Source organism: Lepidochelys kempii, chromosome 17, assembly GCF_965140285.1.
Source record: "Lepidochelys kempii isolate rLepKem1 chromosome 17, rLepKem1.hap1, whole genome shotgun sequence".
NCBI lineage: Eukaryota > Metazoa > Chordata > Testudines > Cheloniidae > Lepidochelys > Lepidochelys kempii.
In genome coordinates, this window is record NC_136396.1 from 2,055,287 (window position 1) to 2,068,427 (window position 13,141).

The window sequence follows — 13,141 nt, forward strand, 5'->3', positions numbered from 1 at the left end:
CCTGATAGCGGATGCGCTGTCCCGGAGAGGGGGCCCCGAACTTCCCCAGGTCACTGGTCAGCGTGACCCCGCTCAGTTCAGTCTCGAAGGGGGGAGAGATGTGACGATGTGACTCAGCAGGGAGGGGGGAGTGTTGACCTGGGAATGTGCCCTGGGGATGGGAGACCTGAGAGCCTGTCACCTGAGCCAGGAGGGGGAGGGGGAGGTAACACCTCTGCCCAGGAATGTGAACAGAGGCTGCAGCAGGGAACCTGCTGGGTGGGTTTAGTTTCAGTTTGGGGCTGGGTGGAGAAACACAGGGAACCCCAGGGCTGGGGTCTAAGCTCCCTGCTCCCCCAGAAGGACTTGACTGAGGGGTCCTGGTTGTACCCACAAGCTCTGTTTGGGACTGTTCCTGTTGTCCAATAAACCTTCTGTTTTACTGGCTGGCTGAGAGTCTCAGTGGATCCCAGGAAGAGGGGTGCAGGGCCTGGACTCCCCCACACTCCGTGACAGGAGGAGAAGGGCCCTGGCAGCGTTGGTCTGATTCTGAAAGTTCAATAAACCACAGCAATGGATCGGTGCTTAACGCAGCCTCTTCGTCGCCAGGGGAAGTGGCAGCAAGCCTGCTGTTCTCCTGCTTCTTTATTGGCCAAGGCGTTAACGGGAGAGGTAATTATTGGCGACACGGCCCCACCGTCCAAATCTCACCCCCCTCCCACCGCCTTGAGCCATCTGCCCGGCACGATCGCCCTCCTCAGCACTGAGCAAAGCCACCCATGCTGCTGCCCTATGGCAACCCCCAGCTCGGCAGCAAATGTGGTCAGGTGGGTTGTGACATTATGAGTGTAATATAGTATCTCACTGAAGGGTGACAGGGCCAGAAAGAGTTAATTAACTCACAGACTGACCTGACCCATGGCCGAACTTTAGAGACTGGTTAGGAAGAGATGTAAATGAATAGAGCTTTGAAATGCAAGCCTGCCTTGTTAGAGGTAGAAGGGGAGATGTTTGTTCAGGTCTTGTGATGTGAGCAAGCAAGTCTTGGCTATGGCTATAGCTTTGATGCAAAGATCAAAAAAGGAATATTAACATTTAGGAAGACGAGTGAAATAGTGTTATTGTCTATATGTCTCTTCAAAGGTTGTGGTAACCTGTATCTGAACTGCTTAACGGACAAATTACCCTGTGCTAATTGCCAGGATGTTTAGGAGAAGGAAAGTTAAACCTATTGTTTTCTCAGGCCAAAAGGCTGCTGGAAATGTATAAAAACCTTGGGACACGATCCTTCTTCATCTCCGATCTGCTTTGGGTTTCAAGAGGGGGAAACCTTAAGCCACAAGGATTGAGATCCCCAGTCACTCACTGGAGTCAACCTGAATACGGACATTGGACTATAACCTATGGACTATTTCTAAAAGGACTTTTGGCAACTCATCTCTGCTATGTACCTGGATCTCAAGAATTGAATTCAAGTCTGTCTGTATATTGATCTTTTAACCAACACTCTCTCTTTTCTTTTTTTAATAAATTTTAGTTTAGTTAGTAAGAATTTACTATAAGTGTGTATTTGGGGTAAGATTTGAGTTATTATTTGACCTGGGTCTGGGGCTTGGTCCTTTGGGGTCAGGAGAACCTTTTCTTTTATATGATGAAATAAGATCTTCAGAATTTATCATCCTATGCTTGACAGGTGTGTCTGGAGGGAGGCCTGAGGCTGGGCATTTTAAGAGAACTGCATTGTTTGTACGTCTGAGTACCCAGGGAGGTGCTGTAGAAGCTGGTTTGGGCTGGCTGGGTAAATCTAAGTGTTGGAATATCCACCAGCGTGTGGGGTTTTGCCCCGTTCTGTTTGCAGTCCACCCTGATGAGCGACCTCAGCTGGCTCCTACAGGTAGCACGGTCACAGGGGTGGCCAGGCTCCAGGGGAAGCAGGGCTGTTCCCAGCCTCGGGCACAGAGTGCTTGGGGGGAACGTGGCTGAGAGAGGGGCTGTGAGGTCTGGAGTCTAGCATATGGAAACGCAGCAGAAAGCAAAGAAAGGGGGGCTGTGATCACCTCTCTTCCCCCCCAGACAGCCCCAGCAGAGAGCTTCCCTCAAGGTGACCCTCAGCTGCCCACCCCGCAGAGCCACCAGCAGGATGCAGGGAACCAACAGGGGAAATGAAAGCAGTTCTCCCACCCGAGAGCTGGGCGGTCTGCAAAGCTGTACATGAACCTGGAGACGAGTGGGGAAACGCCGGCCCACGAGCTGACGGAGAGGCCACGGCCCACCCCAGAGAAGAGGAGCGTGGTGGTAAAGTCAGACTGGGAAGAGACAGCTGTTCCTCCAAGGAGGGGAAGAGACAAGACTGTGCCTCCCACTGAGCCCTCCTGCCCCTGCATGGGGAGGGTCACCGCCCCGACAGCTCTGACTAACTGGATTCCCCTGAACTGGCCCTGCCAGCAAGTGGGCAGATCAACACCACCCTGAGCAGATCAGAGCAAGCCCCCGCTACCAGCAGCCTCCCCACCCAGCACCAGAAGCCTCTCTATGTTAGCACCAGGTAACCAGCTGGATGAGGGCTGCTGCTACAGAGCAGCTCCCAGCTTGGCTGCAATCCCAGCTTGCTTGGCATTTGACCATGGGAATTAACCTGGCATCTCCCCATGAACGTAACCCCAGGAGGGCATCTGCCTGGGGACAGAGGACGCAAAGCAAAGGCAGCAGAACCTGCTGCAGGCTTCTGGGCGCTGGTGACTGGGTGGGTTTCTACTGGGTGTAGCTAGGAACAGGGAAACACCCTGCTTTGGAGGGGAGCTTGGAGCCATGGAGCCTCCCCTTGCCCTGTCTGCACACAAGAAAACCCCCCAGGTTTCCCTGCCCCGCCCTGTCATGATCAGGGTACGAGCGTGTGGCCCAGAGCAAAGTGCAACTCCCTGGTCACTGCTTAGACGGCCCCGCAAAGCTGCTGACTCAGGGAACAGAAGGTGCTATGGGCCTGGAGAAGAGCTTTAGACACAGGCAGGGGAGAGGGGAGAGAAATTCTTGCCATTAAACCCGATGTGTGCTTACCAGTGCTTGGTGTGAGGCTTGGTCTACAGCAGCTACAGAGCCAGATGTACTGGGCTCTAGGTCATCTAATGCAAGCTCTATGCTTTCCTAGAGAGGACGGACAGGCGAAGGGTTAGTGCCTGTGTGACTAAAGATCACAGTTACGGGACCCAGAGAGGGTCAGTCAGTACATTAGTCTGAATAGGATCTACAGGACATTAGACCACAGGGGTTTCCCTGGAGAGCCCCAGCCACCCTCCCAGTGCACAGGGGAAGGGTACGGTCAGCCCACCACCCCAGGCTGCTCCCCATGGCTCTCAGCTCAGGAAGGGGAGTCCCTAGGGCAGGGGAGTGGGGTCACGGCCCTGGCCAGCCTGCACCATTCAGGGGTGAGCCGGGGGGACCGGGGCTGGGCTGTATTCATGCCTGGGAAGTGCTGCCTTGTCCCCCGACAGGGATGGCAGAGCAATAACCAGGCAGCTCGGCCTCCTGTCCCCACGCAGTGTGCCAGGTGTGAAGGGAGTTGGCCCCTGGGCAGTGCAGGAGGCAAAGAGCGGGAGCTCCCGAGGCTGGGTCACACTCCCCCAGAACAGCTGCCGCTGGGGTGTTTGGAGGGGGCTGGGAGAGGGCCCATGGTCCCCAGTGAAGTGAGGATGGGGGGCACTGGGCAAAGCGTCCTCGGGGAGCCATCTCCAACAGATGGGGGGAACTCGGCCTCTGGGGCCTCACCAATCCTGGAGTCATCACCAAAGGGTGGTTCCTGGATCACAGACATCCCCAAGGAGCTGGGCTGAGCCCCAGAGCCAGGGCCAGGAGCAATGACCATCCTGGGCTGGATTTGCACCAGGGTCTCACTCTCAGAGCCCCCCCACCCTCCCCCCCGGCCTGGGAGTTCAGAGTTAGCTGGGCCATGCACACAGGCAGCGCAGCAGCGGGCACCGAGAACTCGCCCAGCCGTCAGCAAAGGAGTCTGGGCCCAGTTAGCCCCTGCAGCGGGCCCCACACGGCTGGTGCACACAGCTCCCCGCCCACCCTGGGGAGTTTGCCAGGAGCCACCCCTCCATCGCTGCCGGGGTGACTGCAATGTACAGGGCTGCTAGCAAAGCCACCAGGGCCCAGGGCAAGGCCAATGGCAAATGGCCTGTTCCCGGGGAAACCCCTGCTTCAAGAAGCACCAGATTCGGAGCTACGGATTAGCGGAGTCCTGTCTAGGCGTGACTGCCCGAGCCACCTACAGGGTTAGAAATCAGCTGGAGTCTAGTAGATGCTAGAGCAGAGAAGAGTCAGCAACACAACTAGCTAAGGAAACATCCTCCACGGCCCCTTCACACGCCCTGTACAGCCTAGAGCTGCCATGCCCCGGGCAAGGGCAGCGCCCGCAGGCTCCTACACAGCAGGGGGGGCTCTCCAGTCCCTCGCTGGGCTCCTGCGTGTCTGCTCCAGCTGGAGAGCAGGTCTCTGCCATGGGCCGAGACGGATCCCGCAGGCAATACCTCCTTGTATCTCTCCAGCTCTTGAGAGAAGGTGCGCTCGTGGAACAGCATCTGCAGCCGCTCCTGGGCGTAGTTATGGCACAGCTCCTCAAAGCTGGCCCCGCGGCTCTGGTTTGTCAGCTCGGGGTTCTGGAAGCCTGGGGTGTCCACAAGCATCATGGAGCACAGGGAGTGCTGGCTGGACTTCAGCGCCCTAGACAAGGGGGGGAAGAGAGGGGCTAGGGCACACAGGGCTCCGTGCAGGGCATGGGATCAGACCAATGGGCCCCTGCCTGCCAGCTGCTCCCGATCCATCCAGCCTGGTCCTGTGCCTCGTTGGGAGCAATGCCTGCAGCTCCAGAGGAAGACCAACACCCCAGAATGCCCCAGCTACACACGTGAGGTGAACCACTTGCCCTCAGCCATTACACCTGGGCAGCAGGGCCCCTTGCCCGGCACCCAGCTGCCCTAAGGTAGCGCTCTCTGCTGTCCTTATGCGACGCATCAGAGCCCTGCCTGGGCCTTGCTCAAGGCCCTGGAGCACACAGCAGGATGGCTGCAGGGGCCGGGCTAGGAGAGCGTGCCAGACAAGGTCCCTTCCCCAAAGGGGAGACGAAACGTGCTGGAGCACGGGCAGCTCTCCCGGGAGATCAAGGGGAAACGAGGCTCCTGCCTACACACCCCCACTCCACTCCGAGCCAGCCAGGGGCTGGGTGCTTGGCTTGGCCTAGGCGCGTACCTGTTCAGCAGCGAGATGAGCAGCGTGAAGAGCTCTGAATACAAGCCAGAGGCCAGGCCTTCCAAGCAGTCCAGAGCTGTCAGCCTGGAGCCTGGGGGGAAGAAATGGTTCCAGAGTGAAGGCAACTGCACCCTCCCCCAGCGAACATGAGGCCAGGGCGCCCCCCGTGTGCCAGGACAGGCTCGGGGAGCTGATCCAGTGGCTCAGGCTCCAAGGGAGCAAGGTCGACAGCGTGGGGGGCCCTGGGAACGGCTGCACGTCAAGTGTGAACCCAGGCAGTGCATTCCCACGGGGAGGCAGGACGGTCTAGTCACTACAGCACAGGGCTACATCGACGCCCTGGCTGACACTCTCTGTAGGCCTCTGTCCCTGCCTGTCAAAAGAGGGTGGTGACCCGCGAGGGTCTGGATCCCATGAGGACCTCCGCAGGAGATGCTGGGAAGCGGGTGGCAAGCAGTGGCTGTTTTGGAGGAGGAGCCTGGGGTAGGACAGGGGCCCGTCAGAAAAGGGGGTGGGATTTGGGGCCCTCAGCTGTTTTCTGGGCTCAGACCATCCTGCATTCGTGTTGGGCGGCTTCATGCTGGGCTGGGGGAGAAGGGGAAACCCAGGTTCCAGCATGTCCAGTGAGCACAGCCAGGCAGTCTGGGCCGCAGCTCCCACATCGCCACCCTCCTTGCACCCCAAAAGCAACATGCTTCCAAAAAGTGACCCCTGGTAACAGCCGGCACCCCCAGAATGCCAGGCACACAGAGGAAGGGCAGCTCAGTGCTTAGGGCGCTAGCCTGGAACTCAGGGGATGGGGCCTGATCCCTGCTCTGCCAGAGACTCGCTGCATGGCCTGAGGCAAGTCACAGCCTCCCTGAGCGGTGGCCTCCCTCGGTACCAGGGGAACAGCCCTGCCCTGTGTCTCCCGTGGGCTGGGCGGCAACAGGCACTGAGGACTGTGAGGTGCTCAGACGATGGGCCCAGCTCAATGCCGTTCAGAGATTCGTGACAAGGAGATGATGAGGTCCAAGGGAATTACGCTGTTTGAGGTGCCTCACAATCCTACGTGTTCATAGGGAACAGAATCCAGTGAGGCAAAGTGACATGCCCAAGGTCGTTCAGGCAGTCTGTGGTGGAGCAGGGAGTTGAGCAAATCCAGGTCTCTCAAACCCCGGGGCAGTGTCCTGACCACTGGCTCATGCTTCCTCTCCCACTTGGCTAGTTACAGACCCAGGAGGGCATCAGCTGCAAAGGAAGGCAGATGGTCGGGGGAGGACAGCCAGGCTCCGTGCACCTGTAGGAAGAGCCATCACCTTGCTCGTTGCTATCGGCTGACACTACCTGCACCCCACGTGCAGCAGCAACCCAGTACCTGAGCCATCTCCCAAGCCAGCTTCCTCAGGCCCCTGGCGGAAGGACGTGGATCGCTGCAGGCTCCCTTTGGGCTGGTGCTTGAAGATAGATGAAGACAGCTCTTCCAGGCTGCAGCCCAGAAGGTAAGCAGCCTTCTGGGCCCACTCGTGCCGAGCAAACTGCTTCCTCCCAGCTAGCGGGTAGGGAGAGAGTCTTAGTGCTGGGAATGCAGCCAGTTCCCCAAGGGGCTGTGGGTCTTCGAGGGGACCAGGGCTGTCTAGTGTCAGGGGCATCCCAACCCAGGCCTGAGGCCAGTGGCAGGCGTTCTCAAAGAACAGCAATGCCGGGGAAAGAGATTCAGTGCAAGACAAAGCAGCAGCTAGGAGTGGCTAGGGAGGGGACGTGGCAGAGTCAGGGCTCGGCGCAGCCAACCCCACTGTCCAGCCTGGTGCAGCTCGAAGAGCTCGGTGTGGAGCAGGGCAGACTGGGCCGTAAGGAACACGGACTCAGGAGTTTGAGGAGGGGAGACTGGTGCGCCATGGCTGAGGCCGATGGCTGAGACCTGCCGCCGAGCTGGGATAACAAGAAGGCTCCCGTACTCCCAGCCCAGCTGCAGAGCGGCCACTCAGCAGCACACCAAAGCCAGGGCTCCAGACAGAGCCCGCCTGGGACTGAGGATCCACCTCGGCGCGGGGATGAGCCTGCTTCAGTGAGGGGCAACGAGCTGCCCTGGATCCCGGCTGGGCTGGGCCTGAGGGCGCCTCCTGGAGCAGCAGGAGGAGCCAAACTGCACCAGGCAGAGCTCTCACTGCAGGTCTCCCTCCAACCGACACCCCCGGCTGCCCTGGGGAGGGGGGAACAGTGGGGACGCCCGAACCCAACGCCCCCAGCCGCCCCATGGGGAGGGGGAAACGTAGGAATGCCCAAACCCCAACGCCCCCGGCCGCCCTGTGGGGAGGGGAAACGCGGGGACGCCTGGCACCAGGCGAGGAGCCGGGGACACACAGGGAGGGCAAGTTAATGGGTAACACGTGGAACACAGCATGGGGAAGCAGAGAGAAAGGAGCTTTACCTTCATCGGTGTCTGCGTTGCCAAGGGACGGCATGCACCATGCAAACAAAACCAGGGGGTTAGAATGGCACCACTGAGAGCTGCTGCCAGCGAACGCCCGCACTGGGCCATCCCCTGGGGGCAAGCGTGGCAAGCCGATGCAGGCTGGCACAGACAGACAGACACGGACACACCACCCCGGCCGGGACCCCTCCTCGGAGCCAGGCAGCCACACAGCAGCCCCCAACCCAAGGTCCAGCCCCCATCTTTCCACTCGCCCCTCTGCCCCCCATGCCAATCTTCTGGCTCCCCTCGCCAGCCCCATCTTGTTGCAGGTTTGGACCCACACAGCTGGGCTTCTCTGGGTCCATCCTGGGTCCTTTCCACCCAGCCCCTCCCCCAAGCAACTGCCCATGGAGCTGCTGGAATGCAGACCTGTGTCTTCCGCAGAGGGCAGCGTGTCTAACCCCAGCTCCAGGGCAGCCGCAGAGAGCGGGGGCAAGGCTGGGTCTGCATTGAGGGCCAGCCTGCGTACTGAGGGGCTGTGCTCCAGCCTCAGGGCTGCCAGCCAAGGGGCCAGCTGGCAGAGGCAGTCATGCCAGGCGGGCTGGTGGGGACACCATAACGTGGGTCCTTCTCTCCCTCTCCAGCAGGGCCTCTGTCCACTTTGTGAGACAAGGCACCGATAAAAATCGCCTCCACACCCCCTGAGCATGGCACCAGCCGAGCAGGGTCTGCAGCACACAGCGACGGAGGCTGCTCCCACGTAGACCCTGACTCCACTCCAGCCCCCTCCCTTGCCACCGGTGCCATGCTGTCCCCTGGCGGCCCCACTGAAACCAGCCTGCAGCTTAGCTACAGAAACCACCTTGCCCCAGGTCCCCTCCAGCTTTGGGATGTTATGAAATCACCTTCGCTGGCCACCCCCCACTGCAAAACAGCCCCCATGATGCAAAAGTCTGAGTGGCCTTCCCCCGCGGCGCTCCCTGGGCTGTAAAATCCAAGCCCTGGTAGTCGCAGCAGGAACCTCTGGGACGCCCGTCTCAAAAGGGAAATCCCAGCGCGCCAGTGGGGAGCAGACACCAGCATGACCCACTGCCCTCTGACACTGCCAGGGGGATGGGGCGAGAGTGCAGGCAGCCAGACTTCCCCAGAACTCCGGGGAGACAGGGCATGGCCTCAGAGAGATGGGTGCCACAGAGCAACCCAAGCCCTGGAAGCTATTCCAGCTCTCCTGATATCTGACATGGCCAAAGACCCGGGGGAAGCCCAGCTCAGAGGGAGCGCTGTGATCTCCCAAATCACTGCAGGGCAAACCCACCAGCTGGTCTCTCTTCACACCAAGCACTCATGGCCCTGCACTTGCACCAATAGCCTCCCTAGGCACTCTCCCAGCCAGTGCCGAGACACAGACCTGGCCCAGAGACCCTGCCGCATGCCCGACTGGGGACAGACATGATACACCGGGCCTATGACCACAGCATGCTGCTCCGCCAGCCTGGAGGGGGCTCCTCAGAACTAAGGCCTGTGCGGGACACAACGCAGCAGGATTGGGATCCGTGTTTCCACCTCCGCTCAGAGTGCAGCCCCTGCCCTGATGCCACCAGCACAGGGCACGGAGCAGAACCCACAACCCCAGGAGAGACCAGAGGCAATTGCCAACTCCTCCTGCAAAGGACCCTGTGAGAGTTCTTAGTCCAGGAACGAGAGGACAAGAAGGCCGTCCTCATGCACACGTCAGCCGCCTGCCCAGGGAAGCAGCCAAGACCTTCTCCAGGGAGGGGACGTGGCTTAGTAGCGATCACCCCTGTGGCCACCAAGGCTTTCCCCGAGCCAAGGGCTGGAAACCCAAATATCTTCCCAGCCCACTGCCTCAGAACTGCTCTGCTTCGACTCAGGCCCACCCCACGTGTCTCTCCTGCAGCAACCCAGCACCACCAGCAGCATGCCCATGCTGGGGCTGCCCAGCTCCCTCCCATCCTGTGGGGGAGGGAGGAAGCTGGGGAACACTAGGGCTGTGCCATGTCCCCTCCCAACCACACTGTGTGGACAGCCCTGCACAAGGCCCTGAGGTCAATGGGGAGCTGGTGATTTCCCTTGCAAATGACAGTGGATGAAAGCTGGTTGGGTCAAGCACTGGGGATGATCCTGGTCTCTCAGAAAGCCTGCCCAGCAGCAGGCACCTGACCCACCGGGTGTAGCCAGGAGTCACCAGGTCTCAGAGCACCCAGGGCTGCCAAGGGGGAAAAAGGGAAGCCCTACTCAGGGTTCACTAGCCCCCAGGAGTATTTCTGAGAGAACCTCCCATGGGCACTGACCCGCCCTGTGGGGACAGGCAGCTCAGTGGCCTCTCGGGAGACAACAGTGCATGGAAAGGCTGCCACCCTGCAGGCTGCTCGGACCGGCAAACCTTGCCCGGCGACGTTCCGAACAGTTCATTACCTTTGGTGGCTCCTGCGGCCCCGAGGTGATAAATGGCCCCCAAGACGAGCCAGAACGCCTTCTGCTCATCGCTGGAGATGCCCACCGCTTTCATGGCAGCCTGCAACTTGCTGAACTGCTGGGCTGCCTTCTGCTTTTCTTCCGGCTGGAGAACAAGGGGCTTTTCTCACTGCTGGCAAACAGCCACCCGCTCCGTGCCAGAGCTCCCACCCCACCCAGCTCCCCTCAGCCCAAGACCAGGTCTGCATGGGCCCGGGCCACCCACCGTGCCCCAGAGAGCACCTGGGCCAGTGCAAAGCAGACATCCCCGCAGAGCTCACACTGTCCCCGTGAAGGACAGAGTGGGGCGTTGGGCACGGGCAAGGAAGGCTTTAGTTAAGCTTTTAATTAAAAATCTCCATCAGAGGATAATCCTGGGGCTCCGGTAGAGAGCAGAAGAGTAAACAGATGGACCCCAGCCGACGGAGAGTCCATCTCTCTGGGAAAGGCGGAGGATTCGCCGTCACTGTGCTGCGTCGCTCCCACGCAGCGTGCTCCCTGGGAACTGGCAGGCAGCAGCAGCCCGCAATGGACCGCCCCAGCCCCCAGGTCTCTGCCTGTTCTAACGGCAGCTCCACAGTGACTGTCGGCCTTGGACTTTCATCCGAGGGCGCTCCTGCTCAGCCAGGCCCATGGGGCCCAGCCCATGCTGGGTCAGGCCTGGGGAGGTGGGCCCTGCCCATGCAGGAAGAGGCCAAGGAGGACCACACTCTCATAACACCAGCCCCGCCCGGCTCTGCCGAGTCACCTTGGACAGTGGCACAATCCCAAACACGTTGGTCTCTGCTAAGTGGCTGAAGTGAAGCTCGGTTCTGCAGGAATAAAACACAGCGTTACAGCACCACGCAGGGCTGGCCTATGCTGACAGGCCCCACACCAGGGCCAGGCTCCCCCGAGGCCAGAGTCAGCTCAGACATGCAGGCTGATCTCAACAGACCAAGCTCTGTTCTCTGGAATAAGATTCCCTGCCACAGGGCACTGAGGCAGCTTCTGGGACCCTGGTCTCTCTCTCTGACCCCTGCAGGCTATGCAGACTGACGTCGCTGTGTGCCTGATGCGGCAGCCTGGCCACACCATGCCAGCTGCACTGCAGGCCCCTCTCTGGCCCCTGCCACCTCCATGACCTCACAGAGAGACCCATGGGCTTGCAGCACTGTACCCAACGGGCTGTGGTTGGCTCTCAGCCGTGAGCGAAGCGATTCTTGGCAGGGGAATGGCTGGAGCAGAGCTTAGCGATCCGCCAGCTTTCAGACCGTCACCACGGCTGGGTGCAATGGACCCCATTGCCAGGAAAAGGCGAGAGGCAGTGATGGGGGCAGGTGATGCAGCGCTCACCTGAGGGCACTGTCCATGCCAGCCAGGAGGTAGTAGAAGACATTGAAGGTGGCCTCGTTGGCCGGCCGCTTGGTGACCCTGAGCTTCTCCAGCAGCATGGTCTGGGGACCAGAATGGAGACATTTGGGGCGGGGCTGCGGCACGCTGCCTGACTGCATGTCTCAGAGGTCACTACCAGCCGCCCACCTGCCACGCAGCACCAGTGCACAGGACCGGCTCTGCTCACCTGAGCTGGGCCTGCTGCAACCCGCGGCCCAGTGCACCTGGCTCTGCTAGCCCCTCCCCACCCGCCCTTAGCCCCCAGCGTTGCATTTTCTGACTTGTGGGCAGGCAGCACTCTGGGGCAGGGACCATCTTCAGGCTACCCGTGTCCACGCTTGCCTAGCACAACAGGGCCCATGGCTCTTCAGTGTTATCCCCATTACTCCCAGCCTGTCTCTAGCAGGGGCCTTCCAGCTGCCTCAGTGGGAGGTAAAATCCCAGTCACATGCCGGGTGCCAAGCTTTCCCTGGGGGCTGCGTGGAGGGGGGCTGAGCTATTCCTGCCTGCCCGCCAGCGACTGCCCTGCCCCTTGCCCAGGGTGATGCTGCAACACTCCTGGCCCATCTAGCCCCAGGCCAGGGATCGCTCTCATTGGGCAGCAGCTAATTATGTCAATACAAACACTGGTAAAGCGGCAGACTCTTCAAAGCCTCCGCAGCCTCCCTAAACCTATCTCCGCACAGCTGATTTGCAGCTCTCATTACACGGGCGTACAGAGGGACTTGGCTGAACGTCAACGGCTGCACACTCCTTACCCACGCTGGTGCCAGCTTTTAGGAGTAGGGGAAGGGAGAGAGACACCTCGTTACTGGAGACTAATTCCACGAGGAAAGGAAATCAAGGCCATCTGCGACGGGCCTTGCCACCTCGCTGTGCAATGCTCCAGATGTGAAGGAAGATGAGCTCCAGCAAACGAGGCCAACCATCACGGAGTGGATCTACCAGCCATGCGGCTGCTGCGCACGGTTGTGAACACACAGCTCCGCTTTCAAGAGACAGCCCAGGCAGGCAGCCTGCCAGCGCCCGTCTAGCCCCACACTGAGACCAGCAGGGGGCAGCTTCAGCTCTCATCGGGAAGGAGGGGAGTTCAGTCTCCAGGCCCCACTGGGTCCCTGCCTTCCTGCTGAGACTGCCAAAGACAGCTCCCCATTTGGGCCAGCCACAATGGGGCCGGTGGGACAGGCCACAGGTCCTGTTAGGAGTCACGTGCCAGGGACAGCCCCAAACTCTGAGCTAGGTGCCAGGTCCCTGTTCTGTGGTCACTGCCCAGCGCCATTCAGGCCCCTCCAGCTGTACACTCAGCACACCCCCTGAGTAAGTCTAGAGATACCCTGTGCGTTCTTCCCCCCAGCCCCCTCTCACCTGTATGGAGGCTGAGGCCACCTGGCCAGCCTGATCGAAGTCCAGCGAGACGATCTGGGAGAAGCGAGTGGCGTTGCCATTCATACTGCTGCTGCTATTGCCAAAAGCCTCCAGGATGGTGTAGAGCGCCTGCCACTTCTCCACTGCGGGGACACAAGTGAGAGGGCGTGTGCCCGGCCAGCCCCAGGGCCCAGAGGGCCGTGTTAGTTCCAGAGCAAGCGCCCACGGTGCAGGACAGAAAGGGCAGCCGCAGGGCAACCTCAGCACCCAGGGACCCCAGCGCCACCCTAGAGGGAGCAGGTGCCCTTG

General features: G+C 60.3%; 1 protein-coding gene across 6 annotated transcripts in view; it reads right to left on the minus strand.

Moving 5' to 3' along the window:
* Positions 1–13,141, minus strand: part of MYO18A (myosin XVIIIA) — a 168,716-nt gene that overhangs the window by 52,853 nt on the left and 102,722 nt on the right. For all 6 annotated transcript variants that reach the window (XM_073315968.2, XM_073315969.2, XM_073315971.2 and 3 more), the window contains 8 exons: positions 12,833–12,975; positions 11,429–11,529; positions 10,842–10,905; positions 10,055–10,199; positions 6,581–6,754; positions 5,224–5,314; positions 4,506–4,698; positions 3,034–3,120 (listed from right to left, as the gene is read on the minus strand). In XM_073315968.2, coding sequence (XP_073172069.1) covers positions 3,034–3,120; positions 4,506–4,698; positions 5,224–5,314; positions 6,581–6,754; positions 10,055–10,199; positions 10,842–10,905; positions 11,429–11,529; positions 12,833–12,975 — 998 coding nt within the window. The remainder of the gene's footprint in view (positions 1–3,033; positions 3,121–4,505; positions 4,699–5,223; positions 5,315–6,580; positions 6,755–10,054; positions 10,200–10,841; positions 10,906–11,428; positions 11,530–12,832; positions 12,976–13,141) is intronic.